Genomic DNA, 27,951 nt, shown 5'->3' on the forward strand with positions numbered 1-27,951 from the left:
GCTCTCACCGCCCTGACTGCTTCCCTAGGTGACCCCCGGTACTTGCTGCAGCATTCCCTTCAAGTTTTGTTCAAACGGCCTCTCCGTGATGAACTCTTCCCCGAGCGCCTCAGTAACCTGTATCCCATTCTGAGCTCCCGGCCCCGCCTTCCTGTTTTAATTTTCTCCCGCACACGTGCTCACGGACTTCATTATGGTCCGCAGCCCCCCCGACCCTGGAGTGAATTCCTTGAGGGAGGGGAGTTTATCTGCCTCTTCAGGGCCTGGAACAGGGTTAGGCATGGGCTCAGAAATCTGATAATTGTTTGTTGAATTTGTAAGTGGTATTTGTGATAAAGTGACCAGTGGCTGAAAGAAAGGAAAAAAAAAAAAAAAGAACATAACTTAAAAGCAAACTTGAACAATGCCAAATTACTTTGAAAATCTGCCCACTGCCAGCATAAGGAAATGGGTTTGCACCATGATTTAAAAACAAACAAACAAACGGAAAACAAAACCAAACAACAACAACAACAAAACCTTTTGAGATAAAGGGGAGAGGTGGGGCCAACTGACGAACCACCTGAGGAACTAACGAGAGACAGTAAGTGATGCTGTTGGGATGCAAGCCCCACAGATAGTGGCAGAAACAAGCAAGCTCTGGAGTAGACGTGGCTTTAAAGAAAACAGACATGCGAGGAGGGAAAGAGACGGGGATTAGAGTGAAGAGAGGAGGAACAGCTAGAAACAGAAAACTGACCCTCAGAGGCAGAGAATGGCAATGTCAGCACGACGAGGGGCAGAAATAACAAAGAAGAGAAGATGCAGCTGAAGCAACAACTGGTGGTCAAGGTCACGTCAAGGTCCCTGTAGACTTCCGCTGGGAAGGGGCTTCCTAGGTTTTATGACCAAGTGTAAGAAAGCAACCTTCTGACAGTTAAGGTTTCCAGCAATGAAACCAACTATCTTTATTGAGCCATTCCAAAGGGGAGGGAGGGAGCTAATTATGATACATGTAAAGTGGATGTGCTTCGAGCTTCCCTGGTGGCGCAGTGGTTGAGAGTCCGCCTGCCGATGCGGGGGACACGGGTTCGTGCCCTGGTCCGGGGAGATCCCACATGCCACGGAGCGGCTGGGCCCGTGAGCCATGGCCACTGAGCCTGTGCGTCCGGAGCCTGTGCTCCGCGACAGGAGAGGCCACAGCAGTGAGAGGCCCGCGTACCGCAAAAAAAAAAAAAAAAAGTGGATGTGCTTCAGCTGATCTTCAAGAGTTGCTCCTTTACAGTGGAAATAAAATCACACACGAAGAGCAATGGCAGTCAGAAGAAAAGGAGGCCGACCGTGGTCCAGGGGCACAGGGAACTCTTTAGGGTAACCAGCTGTCCCGGCCACAGAGAACACTGACCAGTGAGCAGCCTGGTGGCCTGAGACCACAGAGCCCTGGGTGAGAGGAAGGGGCCTGCCACACAGGGTCGTCCTCCTCAAGTGCCCTGCAATTCAAAGGAGTGGGTGCCGGCGTAGAAAAGCTTATCGACTGGCTTCATGATCGCTAATCACAGGCTAATCACGAGAAATCTGTGGGGTGAAAAGACAAGGCCTTGCACAGTAAACTAACTTGCTCATGCCTGCCCGGATCTGCTGGGGATTACATACAAGGCTGGGGTCTTCATGAAGGTGGTGCTGAGTCCCACCTCCCAGAATCATTGATGAATCATTAATGCATCAGAAGAAAAGCAAGGCAGGAGAAAGACGGCGAGGCCACAAAAATAGAAGAAAAAAAACCCCCTAGGAATTACTAAAACGTCCAGCAACAGGGTACTAATACAATACTCATCCAACCATACAACGGAATACTATGCTGCAGTGGAAAAGAAGAATGAGTTAGACAGATATGGAATACTCTCCAAGATGTGAGGCTTATCGTATGCTATCACTTGGATTAAAAAAAAAAAGCAGTGAGAAACACACACAAATCTATTCCTGTATACACACAGAATAGCTCTCAAAGGAAACCAAAGAAACTGGTCGTAGTGTGGCCTTCACGGTGGAGCCACCGGGGGAAGTACAGATCGGGGTGAGATGAATGTGTATTTCCCACTGAATACTCTCTGGGCCTGGCACACAGGAGGTACTTACAAATATTTTTTGAATGGATAAAAGGAAAATGAAAGTTTCCCTTTTGGATCCGTTTTGCAAAGGGGTATCCGTGGGGATATCTGTGATGGGTAAGTGTGCATCCGTACATAAATGACTGTGTCCAGATGCCACCTTGAGAGCCTCTCGGGTTTTTACTTTCCTTGCCTACTTAATGATAAGAATTGCTAATGATAAGGGAAGTAATCGAATAGTCTGACAGGCAGTTTATCACCACCCCGCAAGGTTCAGCCCTGAGAGGCATCAGAGCTCATCACCTCTGAAGGACAACCCAAGTCCTGAGAACTGGTCCTCATAATATTTGGCTCTTTAAAATAAAACAGGGCAGTTTGCAATAAAGGTCAGTTATGCTATAATAACTACAGGGTTTTTCTTTTTTTTTTTCTTTTTAAAGAGGTTTGAACAATAGGAGTGTTTAGAGAAACTGCAAATGCCATTAAGTTTTCTAAAACACTGAGATGTCTGATTGTGGGAAGTCTTTCTTGGCCATGTAGCTGCAACAGTGGTTTACTCCACGACACATTTACAAGGCCTCTCCCAGATGGTGTGATCTAAGCCCCGTCACCTGTCACCTACTAACTTACAGATTTCACAGAACTGTGCACTAAATGGTAAGTCGAAATTTCCACTGACGTTCATCATTTCTGGAAATCCTGCGGAATTACCCGTAACACAGTTAGAGAGACCCACAGGACTCTCAGGCACTAAACATGGACTTTTCTAAACTGAAAACATCAAAGGCTTGCTCAGTAAAATTAATTTTTGCACAGTTACTACAATGCAAATAATTAGTATTATTAGGATTTTAAATGTGGACTGTTTTTAATATGTTAAGCATATTAAACAATTATTTTGAAGAGTGACATTTACAGTTGGTGAGAAGTTGATCTAACTGTGGATTAAAAGACCTTATTATGGTCTAGAATCTGTGCTGGTCTCTTAATTGAATCCTTATGCAAACTCTGCAAATAAACATTATTGTCCCCTTTTACAGATGAGGCAAAAAGAGGCTTGAGGAAGTTAATTACATGCCAAAATCCACACAACCCAGGTCTGTTCCATTCCAATGTGAAGCAATGACCTTCCTTCTTCTCTTTCATCCTCCCCTCAAAAGGGGGAAAATTCTTTACAAAATTGCCCTAATTAGCTCCAAAATATAATTTTTATCTCTAAATTTTAAGGAGAAGAAAAAAGAAAATTTGAAATAGCAATGGCTTGTCACATCTCCAAACTTCAATTACCATTAAATGATTCTTTCCAACAGCCCACTTATTAGAGAACTGATGAAAAGGTAATAGTCACCTGAAGGTAAAAGCTGATATTCAAAGTTGAGTTTCCCACTTCCTATCCACAGGGTTCTGACAAATCCAGAAAGGCGGCCAGGTATCTGTCTGGAGAAAGCGCCGTGTGCGTCCTCCTCCATCTCCTCCAGCGCCCGGGGCTGGTGCGTGTCGGCTGCCCTGACAGGCAGCGGAGGGAAGCCGAGGGCCCAGTGGCACCACGCGCCCGCATCTGCGCCAGCCCCGTCAGACTGTTCCACAACGTGGCCCCGCACACGGTGTTAAGAGACAGGAACACGGGGCACGCGACTGTCCAAGGGCTGCAAGCAACTGACTTCCTGATTTCCACCGGCATGAACCAAGGCCCGCGGTGTTGCTTCTGCACAAAGTTCTTCCCACCCGACCCTTGGCTGGTTCGGGCACGGTTGCCCCTCATTCCATCTGTGGGGACCCGAGGGCCCGTGGCTAAGCCGGAGCACAGAGCAGGTGGAGAGAGAGGGCCCCCCGCTCTTGACGCAGCCCCTGGCTCCAGGCTCAGAGCGCAAGTGTTGCCAAGTCTTGGCCACAAAAGAGCCAAAACTTTTAGGACTTGTTTAGGTTTTAATTTTATTACACTGAAAAACCCTATCTTCAATTTTATTGGTTGGCATCCCTGTTCTCCCTCCCACTTGGCTTTCCAATAATAAGTTCCAGTTGGGGTTCAAACTGTTTCCCAGGATGGTCTCTGGTTAAAACAAGCATGGTATAACCCCGGAGAAATCTGAGATGAAAGAAACGTCTCAGAACACAAGGGAGCTCAACTTAATTTTGTTGAAAAACCTACAAACACGTGGAGCCATCGCCCACCCGTTCCCCGGCATGTCCCGGCTCTGCGGCGCCATCTACAGGGCTGTACTGAGCGCTGGAGGGAGAGATGGCCCTGTAAAGCGTGCTGGCAACACAGGCACACGGGTGCTTTGTTTCCAAGGACTCGGGAGGCCAAGCATCGCTCTAGTCCACACATCTACAGCACTCAGCCCGCCTTGAGTCATCCTACTAGGAGCCCAAGTTCAGGAAATCTGACACTGTACAAAGGAAGCAAGCATATTCCCGATTTATGTGTCAGGTGCTGTGCAAAATACTTCACGTGCATTATGTCCTTTAATCCCCACAATGCGCCGAGTTAGGAATTACTGTGATGTGCATTTTACAGATGAAGATTTTGCAGCCAGCAGGTAACAGGCTGGAACTCAAGCCTTGGCCCACGTGACTCCAAAGTCTCTTCCCAGGTCTACCTGCTGCCTGGAAGCTATTACACATGGTGACAGTCACCATCACAGTCTCTAGTGGTAAGATCACGGGTTTGGGGGTTCAGACAGATGTGGGTTCAACTCCTGTCCCTGTCTTGTGGTTGGGGAGAGTCACTCTCTCAGCCTGAATGTTCCCATTTATGAAATGGGCATAATAGTATCTGGCCGCTGTCAGGATTAAATGAAGAAAGTACCCATTCAACGTGCCAGGGTAGTGCTTACCACATGTTAGATTCTCAGCAGCTTCCTACCTTCTCTTGCCAAGAAGTATGAAGCTCCTGATGTTTATTTTTGGTGGGAGGAGAAAACGCACAAGTCTTGACCGTGAATCATACGGCAGCAACACTGAACCCTTAAACGGGTATTTCTTGTTTCAGAGGTAAATCAAGGAAAGCGGGAAGAAATAACTATTACTCGTGAATGATGCGCCCCGTAAACCTGTAAAGCACTTCTCTCTGGCCTCTCTCTGACAGCTCACTTATTACATCTGATACAACCTATCAGGCTCTCTTTTCCCCGTCCCGCCCCCCAATCTTTGCATCCAGCTGACAAAGTGCTAATCAGGTGAACAGTTCTAGTGAATAGGAGTGAACATACGTGCATTGTAAAGAGCTGTTTTCTGGGGAAACCCTCCTCTGCTTTTGTTTATATTGAGTATTGATGCTAACTGCTGTTGTTCTCCAGCTTAGCAGGGGACAAAACTCACCTAGTGGCCCTTCAGGGGATGGGGGTAAGCCCAGGCCTCAGGGGTCCTGGGAGGGACAGGGTCTAGAGTGGGACTAGCGACTCTGGCCACATCTCAGGAGGACGGTGAGAGCAATGGCTACGGGGTTTCTCAATTCGGAAGAGAAAATACAGGGACTCTCAGAGGGTGGGGCAGGGCAACCAGAACTTTGACAGCACTTGTAGATTTCAGTATGCTGCTGGGGAAAATCATTAGGAAGTAAGTTTAAGATAGCTTGTTTATAGAAAGAAAAGTCTGGCATCCAAAGAGGGTCTGTAGCCAATAAAATTGAACAAATTAGATATGTGAACATGTCATGAAGCACGGGGAAACAAGCATTCTTTACGAACAAATTTAAAAGCCAGTTACCTAAAACATTAACGGCAATAAAAGAAAAAAAATTTACACAATGTGGTTTTTGTTAAATTCAAGTAGCTAATTATTCTTTTTGGGTCGTATAATTAATGTCTTAAATGAAAATTTAAAAAGCACTACATTTAAAATACATTTTAATAATGCTCAATTTCAGTGAATTTCTCCTTCATTTTAATTAAGCCCCCTGTATCAGTCCTCATTTCTGGGAGGAACTATTTTTAATTTCAAGTGCTTCTGATGAAAAATAGTTGCAAACTATGAAATATTCTTATTTTTAATGCACTGAGAAAGATGAAGTTATTTATCGTTTTGGCAAAAAAAAAAAAAAAAAAACTTGTAATGTGAGCAAGATTTTATTCACTATTACAAATCAGTCAACTTGGTATCTTTACCCAAATCTAAGAATGACTAAATAGCACCAGAATTTAACTAAGAGCTAATGATCTATGAGGAACGCAAAGCAAGACAGAGGGATGCTTTATTAAGCCCATCCTCCTGTTATTCTTTTTGCTGTTAATATTGCTAGGATTGTGGATGTTCAGTTGAGTCACACAGCTGAAACTGAGAAGGCCTTGCTAACTGAACCGCATCAAGGTGAAAGCAGCAAATCACTTCGTTTGACACTCTAACTCCCATATAACAAATACCTGTGCATGCTGTCTTTCCAGGAGATTCCGACTTCTTCTGAGTCAGCTGTTTCTCAACAGGGCTGGTGAGCAGGGAAACACCTCCTGCAAAAGGGCTTTAGTGAGCTACGTAAACGTCTCAGGGCAAGAAATCTCCCATCACCGAGTTAAAAAAGTACCCCTTCTATTTACACCTTATATTTCAATATCAGTTGCAACAGTTACATATCTGGGATGATAGTTGGTGAAGAAAACCTTTTCCTTAGTGGGATGAACAGAGAGACAAGGTTTCAACATCAGAACACGCAGTCAGTTGGAACAACTAAACTAGGACAGTGCAGAAAGTTCTTGCTTTGGGTCAAAATACCGTGATTATGAAACTAAAGTGGTAAAGATCACAGATCACAATGCTTCAACAGCAGGATAGTTAAAAGCCAGGGACTGGAATCACAAAGATATTCTTATTTTATACCATAATTTCAAAAGTAGATCTGCTGTATGTATATAGAACAGACATTTTTAAAGAATGTGAAAACTGCATTTTAAAAAATGAAATAACGGTTCCACTGCTTTATGGCAGAGTTTTACAGATATTTTATCTTCACTTCTGATTTATCTTCAACTCACACTGATTTAGGACATTTTTTTTTCTCTGCAAGTCTTTCTCTACCTCAGCTTTTATGTCAAATAGTTCATGATTTGTAAGTACAAATGTACAGCACCATGTATTTCTTTGTTATGTGGATAATTATTCCCTAAAACTCCTGCTTGCTAAATCTTTACTGTTCCTCATTTCTTCAATCAAGGTACATCTTACCTTAACACAGAGAGATCACCTATGATACTGACACTTGGAAGAAAATAAAGAGAAAGAAAAGGAAGCACCGGTCACTGCTGGCACTGAGGTCCCGGGCTTGTGGCAGTTATTCCCATGGGGCTGACCAGTCTGGCCCTCCGTGAGCTAACCCCCATATACTGTACAGATTCTGAGGTACAAAACCACGAAGGCCTCGGAGTGTGAAAGCTGTGGGACCAATCTGGACTCCTTTCCTTTTGAATTCTGCCCGGCTTCTCCTCCATCAATATCTTTATTGTTCTTTGGATGACAACTACAGACCTGGCTGAAGGAAACATTCACTCTCATCCACAGGGTAGGAACATGTAAGCATTAACTCCCCATTTTCTCCAAGGGGATGGAGTGACGACACAGTCCACCTGCGTTCTCTTTTCCCCGAGGCTCTGCACGTACATAGGCATGTGTACTTAGGTAAATGCTCCTGGTCCTGGAGTTGGCTTCCTGCCTGATCACCCCTGGACACTCCCAGCATGCCATGCGTCTTCCCACAGCGCTGACCCCGCCCGGTTCCCCTACTTCCCCCGTGCTCTCCACTCCCACTGCCTGCTGCCTGGTGCTGGAGAAACCCAACCACTGTGAACACTGGATAACATCACAGATGTCAGGTTTCCAGTCTGAGACTGCAGACTGACTCCACAGTCAGTTTCTTGTCCTAGCAGACTCCCTTCAGTCCCTCTCTGGGACCAGCCCAGGTTTCTCCCACTGCTCGTCTGAGGCCCCACCCCTCTACCCCACCCTACCCTTCCCCCATGGCTCTCTCTCTTGTCAGTGATTTTTGGCATTGACCTTGCAATGAACTGAGTATTTGTGCCTTCCCTCCCCACCCCCAAATTCACATATTGAAATGCTAACCTCCAGTGTAATGGTATTAGGAGTTAATTAGGTCACGAGGGTGGAGCCCTCATGAGTGGGATTGGTGCCCTTATAAGAGGGACCCCAGAGACTTCTCTTCCTCTCTCTCTGCTACAGGAGCGTACACTGAGAAGATGGCAGCCTGCCACCCAGAAGAGGGCTCTCACCAGAACCGGACCACGCTGGCGCCTCATCTTGGACTTTCAGCCTCTAAACTTGAGAAATAAATTTCTGTTGTCTGGAAGCCACTCGGTCCATGGTACTTTGTTACAGCAGTTTCAAGTGACTGACACCGTGTGCGGAAGAGACAGGTCACTGCCCCTGCTTCCTACTTCTAAACTCTCCTCTTTAATTATACAACACAAATATGGTTACTTTTTCCTGGGGTGGGCGTCAGGAGGGCGAGGCCCTATTGCTCTAAATATACACCATATGCCCCGAGTCCTGAAACACCAAAGGTGAGAAGGTGTGTATCTCAGAATCAGGAGGTGGGGTGTTCCCAACGCTGTGCTGCACCCACACTTGTCTCCAGGCCCCTCCGCTGCCTCCGGGCTCCTACACCATCAGCGAGCCCCAGCGTTCAGGAGGCCTTCCCGACCATCCCACCTGAAGGCCGTGCTCCGCCCCAGGCGCTCAACTGTTTTCTTTGATTGTCCTTCACAGCACTTATGTTTATAATGAGAGTATATCACCTGTCTCCTCCCACTAGAATGTCAGCTCCAAGAAAGCAGGGGCTGGCTTTGTTCACTGCCAGGACCTCGGTCCCTAGTCCCTGTCTGGAACGTGGCCATCCCACGATACGTTATTCACTAAATGAGTAACCTGATAGCTCTCAGCTGTATTGTCTTGTTTCCTCCTGTGCTTTTGCTGGACAAGAAACTATACAAACAAACCAACGACCATAGATAGCCCTTGGGCTTTCTCTCCTCTTCAAGCTACTGCCCTGTCTCCTTTCTTTTCTTTGTGAGAAAATTTACCATAGGTAGAGTATATGCTCCCCGTTTCTACATATTAACTCTCTCTTTCCTCACCCTAAACCCTTAAACCCCCTTGTGAAGGACTAAAATGTCCCTCCGTCAAGAGTCAGATTCGGTGCTTAAGCTGTGATCTCGCTTCATCCTCCACCCGCTCTTGATAGTAACATCTCTGGGCAACAGATGCAGGAACTGAATCTTCCTGGCGAGGTCACAAGCTGGTAGATGAGAGATGGGTGTGAACCCACTGTGGCCCCAAAGCTGCTCTCCTCCCACTGAACTTAAGGAAGGGGTTTGGCGATGACTCTGTTTATACTGTTGGTCTCCGCCAGCGGCTGCAAGTGCCACACCATCCATCTCGACGCTGGGAAAATAAAGATCCTTTTGACTAACCTTTTCCAATCAGAGTGTAACCCTCAGGAGAGAGCGCACGCTTCCTTTTCCTAACAGGAGTCTACAGCATGGCTACTGGAGACTTACAGGAAATTTAGGAGTTTAAGGAAATTAACACAGAGGGAATCCCTTCACAATGCCCTGGTGCTTAAAAGCCAGTCTTCTTCCATGGTGGCCTTCCTCTTTTTTTTTTTTTAATTGAAATACAGTTTATTTACAATGTTGTGTTAGTTTCAGGCGTATAGCAAAGTGATTCAGTTATATGTATACATGTATATCTATTCTCTTTTAGATTCTTTTCCATTATAGGTTGTTATAGGTTATTGAGTAGAGTTCCCTGTGCTATACAGTAGGTCCCTGTTGGTTTTACGTATAGTAGTGTGTATATTTTAATCCCAAACTCCATGGTGGCCTTTTACAGAGCTTCTGATGAACAAACCGTCTAGGCTTATGTCAAAATGTAACTTTTTTAAAGCATCAATTACACAATCAATTTAATAACACTTTTAGGTACCGACTTAAAGAGTTTTTTTATGATGAGCAAAAATGAAAGGAAAAAAATCATTACTAAGGTCTTTTATAATTTCAGTTATAATATAAATTTCCCAGATTTTTTTCAAATCCTATTGCACTTGCTTCCAAAACTGAGGTCAATGAAGAACATTAGGACTGAATGAAAAAGTCTGAAAATGCTGAAAGAATTTCTAAATTCCTCATGTGGTAAGTCCCGCCCCTTTAGTCAACTTGACGGAGCATCTGAGTATTTTCCTTCTTTGGGTGGTGAGGGGGAAGCTCCTCGGGGTAAACAAGACAAGTTGCATTACACGCAAGAAAGAGAACAGAGGCCTGGCTTTGGTTCTTTCCCTAACTACTGGAGTGAGCCTGCGCGAGATCATAATCTTTCCTGGCCTTAAGTTTCTCTTTTTACCAAGGGAGGATTAGACTAGAGCATGGTTTCTCAAAGTGTGGTCTGCCGACCTGGGGAGGGTCCTCACTCTCTTTTCATGCTCGTAATAAGATGTCACTTGCCTTTTCTACCCTGTTGGCCTCTGCACGTGTTGCGTTGATGGAGCAAAGGAGGTAACTGGGTAAAAGTGAACTCAGGCAGTGACAGCAAACTGTCCAAGCAGCCATATCCTTTGCCACCATACTCCCTCAGTAGAACAAAAAAGCAGGATAAAATTTCAGTTTTCTTAAACCTTGATCCTTACAGGCCTTTTAAAAATTCTGTACGATGACACGGTTCATCCCCCCCAGAGCACTTGCGCTGCTCGTGGAGGCATGACGGTGGCCACAAGGAACAGTGCTCATGTGACGGTCTGCAGCTGAACTAGCTGCTCTTCGTGGAATAACCATCTTGACTTGAAGGAACATCTGACAGACATATGTTGAGAGAACATATTCAGACCTGGGTACCTCGCAGACATTTTCTCAGAAGTGAATGAACGAGCTTTGTCATTACAAGAAAAAACATCTGGCAGTATCCATGGCCAATGATAAAAATCAAGCTTTCGAGCAGCATTAGAATTTTGGAAAACTTGAATCCATCACCAGGAGACTGAAGCTTCCCTATACTTAGTGATTTTTCAGGTAAGACTGCTGGTTATTTTAACAAATATGATTTTTAAAATATTGTATAAAATGACATGTATAGAAGATCTGCGTAACTCAGTGAACTGTTTTCTAATACACATTGCACGATGGACCTAAATGTAACAGAATACAAGAAGTACACTGACATGGTTTCAAATTTTACATTACAACTGAACTTTAAGCTGTTACCTGACTCGTTTAAACTCAGGTATAGTTATCTGACACATTTTGGTGTAGTAGCAAAGAAAATTATCCACAATTATCTGAAAAGGCTATTAAAATACGCCCTCCCTTTCCAGTTACTGTAAAGCTGGATTTTCTTCAAATACTTCAACATAAACAATATATCACAACATACTGAATGCAGGACCAGATAGGAGACTCCTACCATTTTTAGTGAAGCCAGACTTTAAAGATTTGCAAAAACCATAAATCAATGCTAGTCTTCTCACTAATTTTTTTGCTTTGGAAAATATAGCCAATTACACAAAATATGTTATTTATGTTAAGCTATAGTGAGATTACTGTTATTTTAACATGAGTTCACAAATACATAATTTTTTAGTTTATAATCTCAAATATGGTAAATCCCATTTGACACTATTGACATAAACAAATATTCTTTGAGTCCTCAATAGTTTTTAAGAGTGTAAAGGGGCCTGAAACTAAAATGTTTGAGAACTGCTGACTACATGAAATCTAGTTCAAGCTCTTTCAAGATTCTGATTTTTTTTTTTTGTGTATGTGAATGAGAATAGAAAATAAAATCTGGAAATGTCTTGCTTTTGGTTGATAAGTTTTTGTTTCCTTCACGCTTTTCCCTTGTGAGAATATAATATGGCAGATCCATGAGACAGAGTTGTGAAAATGAAGTGTTTAAAGGTAATTTATTCTCATAAAAATATAAATTATAATTAAATATCACTAGTTGGAAATGTTAGAATACAGCTTAAATAAAAAAAAATTTTTGAGAAAAATATTATAAATATTAATGCTTTGAAATTTATTTTACTCAATTTATATTCATGGAACATCCAATAACATATTTAAACTAATGACATTTGTATTTTTCTCCAATTTTAAGAAATATCATCACAAGATTCTCTTAGTAGTATTAGAACCTTTGAAAAAAAGAGCATTGTTCTTCTTTCAGAACTTTTAGCAAAATGTATTCAAAATCATTTAAAGTTACTTTATCAAAACCAAAATAATAAGTTGCTGTTTCTAATATAAGTTGGATATTGGAATTTCTGTAAATGTTTTTAGGGTTTTGGTGCCAATTAATTTAAAGACAAGAACAATATGTTCATTCAAAGCACGACTAGACTTACAAATTTCCATTCCTATTAGTAGTAGACTTTTACCAACATAAAATGCCTAGTCTATACTTCTGGCTTGCATAACATCTAAATACCGCTGTCGAAATTCTTTCCTTTAGCCCCACTCAGCTTATCACACCAACTATCTGCATAAATAAAGATGTAAGCACCTGCTATATGGCAAATGGTCTCGGGGGCAGATGTTCCCATCCTTGTGTTCATGTCGCCGGGGCCGCATACATTATCTGAACAGATGTATACAATCTGAAAATGTTGGGTCCCACGGTGAGATGTCTCCAACTGCTTCCTATCAAAGTACATAAATGCTGTTTGCACCTGCATTTATGTTAATGATAGAAAGGCAGCAGGGGTTCTGACAAAGTGAGATGTGATGCTATGAAATACATTTACATGGTTAATTGGAGTTTCTGAGAGACTCTGCTGCTGAGTGGCTACAGTGACACTGATACAGGCCAGAGGAGATGATCTGGTGAGTAGCCTGCTTTTTAAGCAGTGGAAATCTGGCTATTTCAAACAACAGAGATACTCATAAACCGAATTTACTAAAAAGAATATTCTAGACTCTAGTATTTTATCTCAAATAGGAGAATAACTCCCAATATGAGGTCTACCTGATAAGGTTTAGGCCACCCAAGTCATTTCCATTTTGTTCTACAAGGAAATTTCTATAGGTATGTGTGTGTTTTCCATTTGCACTTCTGTCAACAGCATAACATACTAATACAGCAGGTTATTACATTGGAAAGTTCCAATTTCCAACGTTAAGGAGTTAACCAAAACCAGCTTGAAAATGTCAATTTGTACTTGGTCTGCAACATAAGATGGTACCAAAAGCCCAAGAACAGCACTTACACCGCTAGTTAAGATCAAAATGTTTCCATATGAATGTCACATATTTAGAAACATAATATTTTGGTAAAACATAGGGAATGCCCCTCCCTGCCTTTAATGAGGTCACAAAGCCACCTTAACCACTAAGTGCAAAGCATCAAATTACAGTGCTTCTCCTTGCTACTGTGTATTACATGTGAGCACTGAAGAGACAGTTCACAGCGAGAGTTGTCTTTGTAGCTTTACTGAGCTAAGAACTTGTGGTCACTTTCAAATAATATACTTATTACCTGATTAACTTGACACCGATCATATCAACTTTACCCAAAGTTATTATATCTGCGTTCCAAAAGAACTTTTATTCTGTAACTGACTCTGAGATTTATATTGTGCTCTAAGAGTTTACAAAGTGCATTCATACATGGTTGAGCCTCACTTGCAGATTCTATATGTGTGCATTCACCTGCTTGCTAAAGTTTATTTGCAACACCCAAATCCATACAGGTGGCACTGTCGTGGTCATGTGTAGGCATGCACAGGCAAAAAGTGTGTGTCATGTTCCTAGCAGTAGTTGATGCTCTGCCTTGTTTCAGCTCCCATACTGTAAACAAGTGTCCTTTTTGCAGTCTATTTAGCGCCACATTTAAAAATTTTTTTTCCTTTTTGTTAGTGATTTCACTGTTTAAAACAGCTCTCGAGCATAGTGCTGATATGCTGTGCAGTGTTCCTAAGCATTAGAAGAGTCTGATGTGCCTCATGGAAAAAATTACGTGTGTTCGATAAGCTTTGTTCAAGCATGAGTTATAATGCTCGTCTGTGAGGCCAGTTAATGTCAAGGAATCAACAAGATACATTCAGTGAGGTGTCTTTAAACAGAAACACACATAAAGCCAGGGTTTGTGTTGATAACTGATGAAAATGACCAAAGGCTCACAGGAAACCTAACCCTGCATTTCCTGTAGGAGCCATGGTGCAGTATTAGCTAATTCAGTGTTTGTGGTGACTTTACAGAATGTGACGGATGCAAATGATGAGAATCAACAGTACCTTATCTCATTGGGCTGTGTCAGGGCAAAATTAACATCCCCATCTGAAAGATGAAAGGACTGAGGCTCACAGATTTAGCCAAGATCACAGAGCCTAGAAAGAAGGGCCGAAGAATAACCGGAACTCAGCTGTCCAGCTCTTAGCCTGGTGTTCTCTCCCCAGACTGAGACGGACCGGGAGGACAAAAGACAGGAAAGGAGCTTAGGAAACATCTCCAATGCCATGTTCGAAGGGTGAAACTTTAGTTAAGATAACAAGACAATGAGCCACTCTCAGGTTGAATTCTCATAGAAGGTCAACTCCTGCTTGGATAGACAGCCCAGTTTTATTCATTGAAACTGAGCTACAAGAGAGGAGAGCTTAGTTTGGTTTTCCTTTTCCCCCCTTTGCTCCTTGCCCATTGCCCCTCCAAAGGCAATAAATATTTGTTAAGTGGACACACAGACTTGACAACTTCAGCTTGGTGTTTCATAAAAAACAAAGATTAAAATCTTTTCATAGCATCTGAGTAATATGATTTTTTTAAAAAGTGTTTGAGAGTTTAAAGCACTTTTAACAAAATTTAATATGTATTTGAGAAACCACTACATGCCAGGATGCTTTAAAGCCCACCAAAGACAGAAACTTCATTAAGAAGTTTGGGCTTCCCTGGTGGCACAGTGGTTGAGAGTCCGCCTGCTGATGCAGGGGACACGGGTTCGTGCCCCGGTCCGGGAGGATCCCACATGCCACAGAGCGGCTGGGCCCGTGAACCATGGCCGCTGAGCCCGCGCGTCCGGAGCCTGTGCTCCGCAACGGGAGAGGCCACAACAGTGAGAGGCCCACGTACCGCAGGGGGGGAAAAAAAAAGAAGTTTACATAAAGAACCCAACTGATACTAAGAGTCTAAAATAAGTAGGATCATTTTCCTAAACTTAAAAAAAAAGAACATTATTAACTACCTACCCCAAGTGTTCCTTGAGTTCAAAAATTCTATATTCACTAAAACCGAAAATGTTTATTTCTGTAAGATGTAAGTATAGCTTTTTATGTCTATAAGACATAAGAATATATTTTTAGGCTGTGCCATGATTATTTTTAAAATATTTCACTGAATCAGAAAATCTAGGTTTTTTTTTTTTTTTCACAGCTCCAAATCTGAATTCACATGAAAGATAGTAATGGCTATTGGCTTCACAGTTAAATAATGCACAGGTTTTGAAAATTAGTAGGCATGGTACAGAGTGTGTTTAGCTAACTGCAGTGTTTCTGAAGGGGGTCATTAAGACCCACTACTTCTTACTCAAAAGAAGTAAGATGCCTCAAAGCATCTGCCATTTTCTCAGCGCCATTTATCCTTACTCTCACTGAATAAAAATAGCACTCACAATTTGATAACTGTGTTTAAACTACACAAATGTTATGACAGAGCTGAGGAAAGTGTTAGAAGACCTCTGAGACCCTTCTACTCACAGCAGACTTGCCTAGGAAATGGCAAAACTGAATTGCGAAGCTGGCGAGTATCTAAGAGGTTTGAATGGCTTCAGCAAAACAGACCCTCCCGGGACCTAAGACTCTTTTCTGACCAATGAACAGTGGGACTTGTATTAATTAACTGTGTGGGGACTTGACACTCATCCTGCCCTCTCCAAGGTGCTCACTTCAATCCTTAACTGGCACAACTACAGTCAACTTCTTCCTGGCACATAACAAGGGAAAACTGTCCCTCTAAAGGAACCATTTGGCAAGGCTGCTCACTTGTGTGTTTCCTCATCTGGCAAGTAAATCAATGCCTTTGCATTTTCAATCACTGTGGTGGTTTTCTTTCCTTCAACAAATTTAAAGTGGAAGTTACCACTGTAGTTGGCCTTATCATGTTGTTTTCATGCCTTTTTTTTTTTTTCCAAAACATGGTTTATCACTTGCTACAATTTGCTGTTTTCCAACACAAAATACATGTTCTTACATTTTTATTAGTTTATCATTTGAAAATACCAAACAAAAAAAGAAAGTTATGGGAAAACCATAAATCCTATCTCCAAATCCTGAATGCACGAGAAGATAGAATATTGTAACAAAATAAATCTGATGAACTTCTGGAGATTCTATAAGTAATACTTTTACACAGAAAGGGATAATAACGACACTATTATAATGGAAAGCTTTTAACATAGTACAAATTATCTGAGTGATGTTACAATGTTAATTTCTTTATCCAAAATTAGGAAACATTTAAATAGAAGGCACTGGAATTTCTAATTAGTTTCCTCTAGTTCATAAGGACACTATTATAATGGAAAGCTTTTAATATAGTACAAATTATCTGAGTGATGTTACAATGTTAATTTCTTTATCCAAAATTAGGAAACATTTAAATAGAAGGCACTGGAATTTCTAATTAGTTTCCTCTAGTTCTTTCCTAGCTTTAATCCACATCCTGTGACCCCCTAAACCCCACCTGACTGACTTCTACACTTGTGCTCACATCCTGAGCAAATGCTAACTCCTGTCGTGTTTCCTGACCAGCCTCAAACTTCTGGCTCAACCGTTTTCCAAGTACGTCACACTCAGGTCTAATACAGCATTTGTCACGCTTTATTCTGGTTAATCACACACACGTCTGCTGTTCTACTAGGGTTTTGTGTTTTATAAGAGCGCAGACTTCTGTCTGATTTATCTTTGGACCCCTCAGAGCCTCCGGCATAGTTCCTGGTCAGTACTGTCTCGGGGATCATTAAATCTGCTTGCACTGTATGAAATTTTGTTAGAAGATAGTGTCATATATGATGCCATGGATTTTCTGAAGCTCCACAACTCTGCTGTGATGTCCTACCTGAATGTCATACGTTAACGTGCATGTGTGTGCCTGTGCGCGCGCGCGTGTGCTTACAAGTCTGAAATTTGAAAGTACTGTAATTTATAGACAGCCATTTATAGACAGCCAATTTATAGACAGCCAATAGTTCATTACATAAATCACTCAGCATTTAATTAATGAATGACACGTGATCAGCAAACTTTTCATGTCTCATAAGTGATTGTATTTGATGAAAGAAATGAAAACAAAATCATAATTTAAAAATCTGGCATTTGTCTTTGTTAAAAATATTAATAGTAATCCAGGACACACAGAAAGCATTTGATAAATGAGTAAATTAATGAATAACCGGGCAATTCTTAGGCCTCATAGCTTTCCTTACCGATATAATTTCCCACAATACAAATTCTAATTTCTTCTTACTTTGGATTGAAATAGCTTTAAGCATTCATATATTTAATTAAGCACAATGTTTCATCAGAGAAGAAAAAGGGGGATGATCTAAAAACAGATAAGAGATCTTCTTTATAAATTTATAGTGTGACACAGGGGACAAACAGTCTTGGATTTTGATGGATCTAGGTTCAGATCTTAGCTCAGTCACTGAACTGGTTGGTGACCTTGGTAAAAAAAAAATGTAATCTCCCTGAACCACAGAAATAAAGATTATATTGAACACCGTGAGCATTAAATAAAACAACGGATGTCAAGTTGTAGGTGGAGTCACTATTACACTGAGGCCCTCGATTAATTGAGATCTTTTAGTTATTATATCTCTTTCTCTGTCAAATTCTGGGTTTGGGACTTACACACCTTTGGTCCCAGGAAAGGCTGATGCAGAATTTGTGAGAGCTGCTGAATTCTTGCTAGGCTTGAGGGCATCTTATACTTTGGTCAAGTCAATGGAGGTAATAACTAAGCTTACACAGCAGCTCAGAGAGGTAGACACAAAACAAAGTAAACCTTGAGGAGAGCAAAGGAGGCAGGAGGTGTTGAGTGGAGACAAGCTTTACTTCCCTGTGTCAGCCAGAAACCCAGCAGCTCATTGCTTAGTTACTCACCCTGACTCATAACCTGCTAGAGCTGGGAAAGAACGGCAAGGAATCCTGGCTTCGCTAGTAAGAAACCCAGGCTTAGGGGCACAATAACTCGTCTGGTGGCCCACAGCCGGTTGGGGCTATATCCGGGACAGGCCCCAGCTTTCCTGACGCTCAGTCCAACACTCCTTCTTCTAAGCAGCCACACCTCTCCTCGCCTGCTCAGAGGAAGGAGGTCAGGCCAGCTCGGACACCGATCAGCCACAAGTGCAGAAATCTTCCCAGGGACACGTACCGAAACGCTCGCGGGCGGCCACACTTCTAATTGCTAGCGAGGGCCTGCTGTCCCTGCCCCTCTCCCGCCGTCCGCTCTCTTGCCCTAGTGTCTGGGGCTAGGACGTGTGCGATTCTCAAGGGCTCTTACTCTCCCTCTGGCCACGGGCCTGGATGAGAAGCCAGCCGGGGGTCTGCTCTGCGTTCACTTCCCATGAGTGCCCCTGGACCACGCGTGGCCTTTGAAGGCGGCGAGGCATCCCCAGCAGGAGACAGCCGTGCCCATCTCCCTGCACGGGCCTCCACTCGCGGGCAGGGCCCACGTGTTAATAACCGCCCCTGAGAGCAAGGGCCGCTGTTACCTCATAGGGGCCCGCTCCGCGGGGAGCAGCGTGCAGAGTGATTTACATGCATTACCTCCTTCAATCCCCACGTCACCTACAGCGTAGGGCTTACTTTCTTCATTTTACAGATTTATAGATGAGAAAGTGAAGGTCAAGTGATGTACCCAAGGTGATGCACTGCAGGGGCAGAAATGACTTTCAGACACAGGCGCCACGCTCTTCACAGTTACGCCACCACCTTTCATTTTGGCAGAGCGAACAAGGAGTGTTTTCTCCAGTTCAGGGGTCTTGAAAGCAAATGCCCTCCTTTCACGAACAGCGACACCTTCCACTAAGGAAGCCCAGTTTTGAATCATTTAAAGGCATTATTTTTCTCACACACACATCAAACCTTCTGTAGGGAAGAGAATCAGTAGAGGCTGGAGAAAGACTTGAATTCCTCTTAAAGGTTAGACTTTGCCGTTTATACTGAGGAAAATTTATTCTTTATTCAGAAATGACTCTATCTCCACCTGTAAACTGCTTTCCTGAAAGGTCCAGGAGCTCTTGCTAAAAAAAAAAACCCATGATTTTCTTTTTAAAAATTCATATGGAGGGGAAACAGTTTCTTTTGTTTCTTTTTGTTAAATGGGTATATGGGAAGAAATAGGTCAAAAATGTATAAGCAAACATCCTCTCTCTCTCTACATGTGTGCTGTGTGTGCATACGTGTGCATGAATTTATATACTGTATACATCCTTCTCACTAGAACACATGTCATTCTGCTTCGTTAAAGCCAATACTCTGTAACTTCATTTGACATCTGTTAGCGCCAGCTACATTGCCAGCTGAGGTGCTGGCGTCTGTGAGTTTTACGTGGAATGAGATGGCCTGCTCTCAGTAAAGGGGATGTTGTCTGATAAACCAGGAATCCACAGACACTCAAGTAATTTACCAAAAGAAATCAACTTTCGTGTGTAATTGGATTTTTTGTTCTTAGTTCCAGGAAATAAGTCACCTTATGGTTAGAGGACAGTGACCTTAAATGCATTAGTTAAAACTCTTTACGACACACACATTACTGGTTTCCCTGGCATGGCTTATCTTACCTTGATCTTTTGGTGGTACTGATAAAACACTCTGCATTATGATGTCTTTGACTTGAATAACAATTTGCCTAAAAATAACCAAGCACAAATAATAATTAGAAAATAACTGAGATGCCATGTTAACACAAACGAAAAATATAAATTACAAGCTTTTTATCTATAACTCATGAGTAATAAGGAATGGACTGAACTATTGGGAAACTGAAGTTTTTATTTTCCTTCTAGTTTTTATACAGACAGGCTTTTACTGAATGCACTGGTGTGGGCTTGGAGAGGGAGCAGTGACACACTGAGAGGGCCCTGTATCTGCCTCTCTGCCCTCGTAGGGTCAGGGAAATGTGCAAGTAGGCAGTTAAGGTTCCCTAAAAATGCCCTGCCTGATAAGTATGTTTTATAGATTCTGCTTAAGAAATAACTAAAATGTTTAACAATATAAGTAAAGGCAGTTAACTGCAATATAATCATTTGATGAAAAATAATTCAGTCATTAAAATGCAATTTTGAAGATTACATAGCAACATGGAAAATGGTGATGATACAATGTACTGGATGCACACAGCAAATGACATACACATGAGGATAACAACTATACAAAAAACGAAGGCAAGACAGGAAATATGTTAATATGTATATTAGTCTTGTTCTTGGTGATATAATTACAGGTGTTTTCCCTTCCATTTTAGCTACTTTCCAAATTGTCTAGAATACAGGGTTCCATATTAATAAACTGTTTGAATGTATAAGACAATTAAAGTCCTTGAAAAAATATAGGTAAATATTTTTGTAAGCCTTCAAACATGGAAGTGTTTCTAAGCACGACGCCAAAGACAGAAGCCATTAAGGGAAAGACTGATGAATTTTTCCATTGAAAATTTTAAATGTTTTTAAAATAGAAAAACTAGGTAAAATAAAAGGGCATGACTTCTGCTTCCAGCCAAGACTGAACAACAGAGACCAGGTTTGCCCTCCTTCCTGAAACAACCAAGATACAGACAAAATACACAAAACAATATTTCGAAACACTGGACCTTAGGTCACGAAGACTGATCTTTGAGAGACAGGAAATAAATGAGGTGAAGGCTATCATCCACAGCGCAGGAAGGGAGAAAGCTGGTGGAACTTCCCAGAGTAATGAAGAAAAGAGCTGGAGAGAGAGAGAGAGAGAGAGAGAGAGAGAGCGCGCAATGAATAGGGTTCCCATCAAGTAGTCACAGGAATACGGTCTGTTCTTACAAGTCAGACTGAAAAAACTCCTAATTCACAGAACGCTGGGTAGAGTACAAAGAATAATCTTGCTTTAATAAAGGGGAAGAATTGGACCTACGTCAAACATTTCTTTGGTTTCACAAAACAAATCTTAAAGCAAGACCTAAAAGGATCAAACTGTTTCCAAGTGTCTTACCTGTGTATTTAGAACAAAGCTCAAGAATATTTATAGAAAGACAAAAATATCCATCACCCAAGAAAGTAAAAGTCAGAATGTCTGACATCTAACAAAGAAGTGTCAAGCAATACAAAGAGGCAGGAAAATATGAGCCATAGTGTAGAAAATAATAAAAACTGACCCTGAACTGACACAGATGTTAGGATTAGCAGACAAGATCATTAAATGTATAACTGTATTTCATATGTTCAAAAAGTTTAGACAGGAAAGATATAAAAAAAGACCCAAATAAAATTTCCAGAGATGTAAACTACAATATGTAAGGTAAAAAAATACACTGGATAGGATTATCAGCATATTAGGCATGTCGGAAGAAAATACTAGTGAACTTGAAGGCATAGTAATAGAGACTATCCAAAATGAAACTCAGGAAGAAGAGAGTAAAAGAAAAATGAATAGATCATCAGTGGGCTCTAGGACAACTTTAAGCAGTCTAGTATATCAGTAACTGGAGAAGAGAGAGATGGAAAGTCAGAAAAATTATTTTAAGAAATAGTGGCAGAAACTTCCAAATTTGAGTAAAGCTATGAACAGATCCAAAAAGCTCAAAAAACCTAAAGCATAAGAAACATGAAGACTACACCAAAGCATATCATGACCAAATGGCTCAAAACTGGTGAAAAAAGGAAAGATTTAAAGTGAGGCAATGCAAGTAAGAAGACATTAGGGCAGCATCTTTAAAGTACTTGAAGAAAAAAAGATCTGTAATCTAGAATTCTATGTTCACAGAAAGTATCTTTCAAAAATAAAGGAGAAATAAAGGCATGTTTTTATACACAAAAGCCAAAGGAATTCATCACAAGCCCACCCGCACTACAGGAATGTTAAATGATGCCCTTTAAGTAGAAGGAACATGATATTAGATTAAAATATGGATCTATATACAGAAAGGAAGATTTCAATACTAGAAATCAGAACTACATGATAAGCATGTAAGGCTTTTTTCTTAATAAAATCTCTTTAAAATATAATGGTTTAAATAAAAATAATTAACACTGCATTGTGGGGTTTATAACATATGTAAAAATAAAATGTATGAGAATTTCAGGACAAATGTAGAGAGGGGAGAAATATAAGTATACTATTGTAAGGTTCTTTAGACTACAGGTGAAGTGGTATAGTATCACTGGAAGCTAGATTATAAGTTAAACATGTATATTATACACCCCAAAGCAACAATTAAAATCACGAAACAAAGAATTTTATCTAATACGCCAACAACAAAAAGATGGAATCATAAATATACTCAGTTTTCAAGGGAAAACAGGAAAAGAGAACAAAGAATAGGTAGAACAAATGGAAAACAAAAAACAAGATGATAGATTAAAACCTAAACATATCAATAATCATATTAAATATAAATGATCTAAATATCCCAATTAAAAGATAGATGGGACAAAAAAGCAAGACCCAACTACATGCTGCCTGTAAGAAAGGCACTTTAAATATAAGGACACAAACAGATTACAAGTAAAAGAATGGAAAAAGATATATCATGTTAGCACTGGTCAAAAGAAAGGTGGTGTGGCTATATTAGTATCAGAAACAGTAGATTATAGAGCAAAGAATATTACCAGGCATAAAGAAGGTCATTTCATAATTATAAAAGGACAACTCATCAAAAGGCTATAGAAATCCTAAATGTTTATGTCCCTAATAACTGAGCTTCAAAATACATAAAGCAAGAACTGATAGAACTGCAAGGAGAAATAGAGAATAATTAATAACCAATAATTGATAAAAGAAGCAGACAGAAAATCATTAAGGACTCTGGAGATTTGAATGACACTATAAACCAATTTTACCTAATTGACATTTATAGAACATTCCACCCAATACAACAGAATACACATTGTTTTCAAGTGCACATGAAATATTTATTAAGGCACCGTATTCTGGGTCATAAAAACAAGGCTCAATACACTTAAGAGGATTCAAGTCACAACGTATATTCTCTGAGCACAATGGAATAAAAGTAGAAGCCAAAATCACAGAAATGTATCTGGAAAATCTCCAAATATTTGTTAACTAAATCACACACCTATAAATAACCTATGGATCAAAGAAGAAATCAAAAAGAAAATTAGAGTGTGTTTTGAACTGAATGAAATGCAAACATAACATACCAAAATTTGTATGATTCCATTAAAGCAGTACACAGTGGGTAATTTAGAGCACTAAGCATCTATATTAGAAAAGAAGGTAGGTCTCAAGCCTCAGTTTCCACCTTAAAAACTAAAAAAAAAGTACAATTAACCCAAAGTAAGTAGAAGAAAGGAAATAAGAGATCAGAGAAAAAATAAGTGAAATGGACAACAGAAAAACGGATAAAATCAATTAGATCAAAAGCAGATTCTTTGAGAATATATAAAATCAATAAACTTTTAGCTCAACTGATCAGGAGAAAGAAGACACAAATGACCAATATCAGAAATGAGAAAGGTGTCATCACTACAGACTACCACTATTAAAAAGACATAAGGGGGCTTCACTGGTGGCACAGTGGTTGACAGTCCGCCTGCCAATGCAGGAGACATGGGTTCGTGCCCCGGTCCGGGAAGATCCCACATGCCGCACAGCGGCTGGGCCCGTGAGCCATGGCCGCTGAGTCTGCGCATCTGGAGCCTGTGCTCCGTAACGGGAGAGGCCACAGCAGTGAGAGGCCCGCGTACCGCAATAAAAAAAAAAAAAAAGACATAAGGGTCCATTACAAACAACATTTTGACAATAAATTTGATAATTTAAATAAAATGAACAGTTACCCTGAAAGACACAAACTACCAAAGCTCACTCAAAAAGTGAGCCCTATGTTTTCAAAGAAATTGGATTTTTAGTTAAAAATCTTCCCTCAAGGAACTCTAGGCCCAAATGGTTTCTTTGGTGAATTCTACTGAATATTTAAGGAAGAAATAAAACCAATTAATTAATACCAATTATACACAAAAATAATATTTAAGGAAGAAATAATACCAATTATACACAAATTCTTCCAGAAAACTGAAAAGGAGGGAATTCTAAGTATCTAATTCTATGAGGCCAGCATTATCCAGAATCCAAAATCACTCAAAAAGCCACTAGAAGGAAAGAAATCTCCAGACAATATCCCTCATTAACACAAATGCAAAAATTATAAACAAGATGTTAGTAAATCAAATCCAATAATATTAACACATCCTGACCATGTAGGGTTATCCCAGGAATGTACACTTATTTAATATTCAAAATCAATGTAATTCACCATATTAACAAAGTAAAAAAAGAGAAACTATGTGATCATCTCAATAGATGCAGAAAATGCATGTGACAAAATCCAACATTCATTCCTTTAAAAAAAATCTTTTAGAAAAGTAAGAATAGAAGGAAACTTCCCCAACTTGGTAAAGGACATCTATGCAAAAACCTACGGCTAACATCATGCCAATAGAGAAGAAGTGAATGCTTTCCCTCTAAGTTTACAATTAAGAGAAGGATATCTACTCTCACCATGTCTATTCAATATTGTATTGGAAGTTCTAGCCAATGCAGTAAAGCAGAAAATGAATAAAATGCATCTTCACTGGAAAACAAGACATAAACTGTATTTGCAGATGGTGTGATTATCTACAGTAGAAAATTCAATGGAATCTATAAAAATAACTAAGTGAGTTTAACAAGGTTAAAGAATACAAGATCAATATATAAAAATCAATTACATTTCATACACTAGTAACAATCAGAAATGAAACAATAAATCAGAAATTAAAATTTAAAATGCTATTTGTAACAACATCAAAAATATGAAATAAGGGTAAATCTGAAAAAAAGATGAGAAACACTGAAAACTACAAAACAATGATGAGAGAAAATTTTAAAGACGTAAATAAATGGAGAGATATACCACGTTCACAGATCAGAAGACTCAATATTGTTAAAATGGTAATTCTCTGCAAATAGAGTTATAGATTCAATGGAATCTTAATCAAAATCCCAACAGACATTTTGTAGAAATTAACCAACTTATTCTTAAATTCACATGGAAATGCAAAGAACCCAGAATAGCCAAAATCATTTTTAAAACTAAGACAAACAGATAATACTCTTTTAATTTCAAGACTTATTAGAGTCCAGAAATAAACCCATACATGTGTGGCCAACTGATGTTTCATGAAGGTACAGAGGGAAATCAGTAGAGAAAAGATAGTCGCTTCAACAAATGGTGCTTGGACTACTGGCTATCCATACACAAACAGCAACAAAACTGCGAGATATACCTCATACCACATACAAATCCAAACGGCAACATACACCTGAATGTAAAACCTAAAACCACAAAACTTCTAAAACACTATGGCTTTTCACCATGTAAATACATCTTAGATAGAACATCTAAAGCATAATCCACAAAACAACTAATAAGTTGGACTCCAAAATTAAAAACTTCTGCTCTTTAAAAAACTGTGAAGCAAAGGAAAAGACAAGCTGCAGAGTGAAAGAAAAGAATTGCAAATAATAAATATGTAAAGACATTATATTCAGAATAAAGTACTCTCAAAACTCAATAATAAAAAAAAACATGCAATTTTAAAACAACAGGCACAAGATCTGAAGAGATACTTCATCAAAAAAGATATGGCTTGCAAACAAGGACATAAAAAGATGCTCAACATCCTTAGTTATTACAGAAATGTAAGTTAAAACTACAAATGTAAGTGAAAGTCACACACCTATTAGAATGGCTATAAAAAAAAAAAAAACCACTATACCAAGGGTTGGCAAGGATGTAGAGGAAGTGGAAGTCTTTTACAATGCTGGTGGTAATGTGAAATGGTACAATTACTTTGAAAAATAGTTTGGCGTTTTCTTCATAAGTTAAAGATACACCTATCATATGATCCAGGCAATTCCTTCCCACTTATCCAAGAGAAAAGAAAGCATATGTACAAAGAATGTTCACAGCAGCTTTACTGATAGTAGCCCCAAACCAGAAACAATCCAAATGTTCATCAACAGGTGAGCAGTTAAACAAACTGTGGTATATCCATTCAACATAACACTCCTCAGCAATGTAAAGGAATAAATTATTGATCCACATTACAATATGGATGAATCTGTGAAAACATCATGCTGTATGAAAGAAGCCAGATAAAGAAAGGGTACATATTTTATGCCCTCATTTTTATAAATGTTTAGAAAATGCAAATTGTAGGAACGAAAAGCTGATTAATAGTTGCCTGAGCACAGGAAGACAGAGAGTTGGGAGGAAGGGCCTACAGCTGGGCACGACAAACATATATCCACCTATTAGTGTGAAGAATACATTCACTACCTTGATTGTGGTGAAGGCTTCATGGGTGTTACATACATATAGCAAAACATACTGCATTGCACTTTAAATACATGTAATTTATTGTATGCCAATTACACCTTAATACAGCTGTCAAAAATTAAGGCAAATATTGGGAAAAAATGGAAAATTTACAATAGATATATAGTCACCCACTTACTCATTTAACAAACAGTCTTTGAGGTGCAACTATTCAAGGATATGGCAGAAATGGTCTTTACACTCTCAGGTCTGTTATAAACAAATTAATAAGAATGAGAAAGCACTCCATAAAACTAGCAGACTTATATAAGTCAAACTAGTAAATCATTAGAATGTCCAGCCTTACTAATAACCAAAGAAACATAAATTTCAAAAAAAAATTTTTTTTTAATTTCTTTCCCTAAAAAATGGCAAAAATAAAAAAAGACAAAGCAATGCATGCTTAGAAAAAGTCTACAGAGAGGTGCATGCAAAGTGTTTGGGGGGTATTTTTGCAGCATGCACCCTGAGCCTTAAATTTCTGCATTCCTTTTAATCTAGAGCTTCCTTCCACTTCAGAAAATTATGATAATGTGCAAAGCTATATACTACCATCTTCACTATCATCCTCCTCATTATCTTTTTAAAATTCTTCAGGGTACCATTTAAGATATACACCAAGTCAATTAGGATATATTTTTATAATGAAACTATTACAAACACTGTTTCTTAAAATATTTAAAAATTTGAAAAATGTTTGCCACACATTTTTATATGAGGGGAGTTGGTTACTGTACCACTCTGTAACCAACTTAGGAGAAACTGCCACATGTTAAAAGTGGCTATCTCTCTAAGTGAGGAATTAAACTGTTATTTAACTTTCCTTCTTATGCTTATGGACATATTGCTATGTTTCCCCAATGAACAAGTACTATCTCTGCAATTGAGAAAAAGCAAAACAAAAATCAAGTTTTTATTTTAATTGCTTTGGAATGTTATATTAGATAAGGATTGCCAGTAAAATAATCTCAACTGTACACCCCCAATATCTTGGTATTTAAAGTAGAAAATTCACTCAAATGGAGTCTGTTATCTTCTTCTGCCACATAAAGCATGATTGTATTTAATTCCACTTAATTATGAAAAGCAAAAAAAGTGCAATAAATACACCTAATGCTTATTAAAGAAAACACTTGAATAATCACAATCTCACCTTCTGATTGGGCTGGAAATAAAAGGCCATTATATAAGTGTTCTACAGGAAAGATGCATTAAAAAGTCATATACGATGTATTAGTATTTTTCAAATATTACACAAGCAAAGTCAAGGGGCATCTTGACTCAAGGTGCTATGTATGAAACAGCACTAG

General features: G+C 39.9%; 1 protein-coding gene across 28 annotated transcripts in view; it reads right to left on the reverse strand.

Annotated features, from left to right (window-relative positions):
- ZNF438 (zinc finger protein 438) overlaps positions 1–27,951 on the reverse strand; it is a 391,097-nt gene that overhangs the window by 6,559 nt on the left and 356,587 nt on the right. For 18 of the 28 annotated variants that reach the window (XM_081230082.1, XM_081230072.1, XM_081230085.1 and 15 more), the window contains 3 exons: positions 20,882–20,997; positions 19,854–19,921; positions 6,449–6,532 (listed from right to left, as the gene is read on the reverse strand). In XM_081230082.1, coding sequence (XP_081086208.1) covers positions 6,449–6,532; positions 19,854–19,921; positions 20,882–20,940 — 211 coding nt within the window. In that variant the 5' untranslated portion in view covers positions 20,941–20,997. Of the gene's footprint in view, positions 1–3,435; positions 3,525–6,448; positions 6,533–19,853; positions 19,922–20,881; positions 20,998–27,951 lie in introns of all 28 variants that reach the window. The other 10 variants (XM_081230078.1, XM_081230074.1, XM_081230077.1 and 7 more) reach the window with 3 other exon arrangements.

Source organism: Mesoplodon bidens (assembly GCF_964165515.1).
Source record: "Mesoplodon bidens genome assembly, chromosome: 3".
In the NCBI taxonomy this organism is placed as follows: domain Eukaryota; kingdom Metazoa; phylum Chordata; class Mammalia; order Artiodactyla; family Ziphiidae; genus Mesoplodon; species Mesoplodon bidens.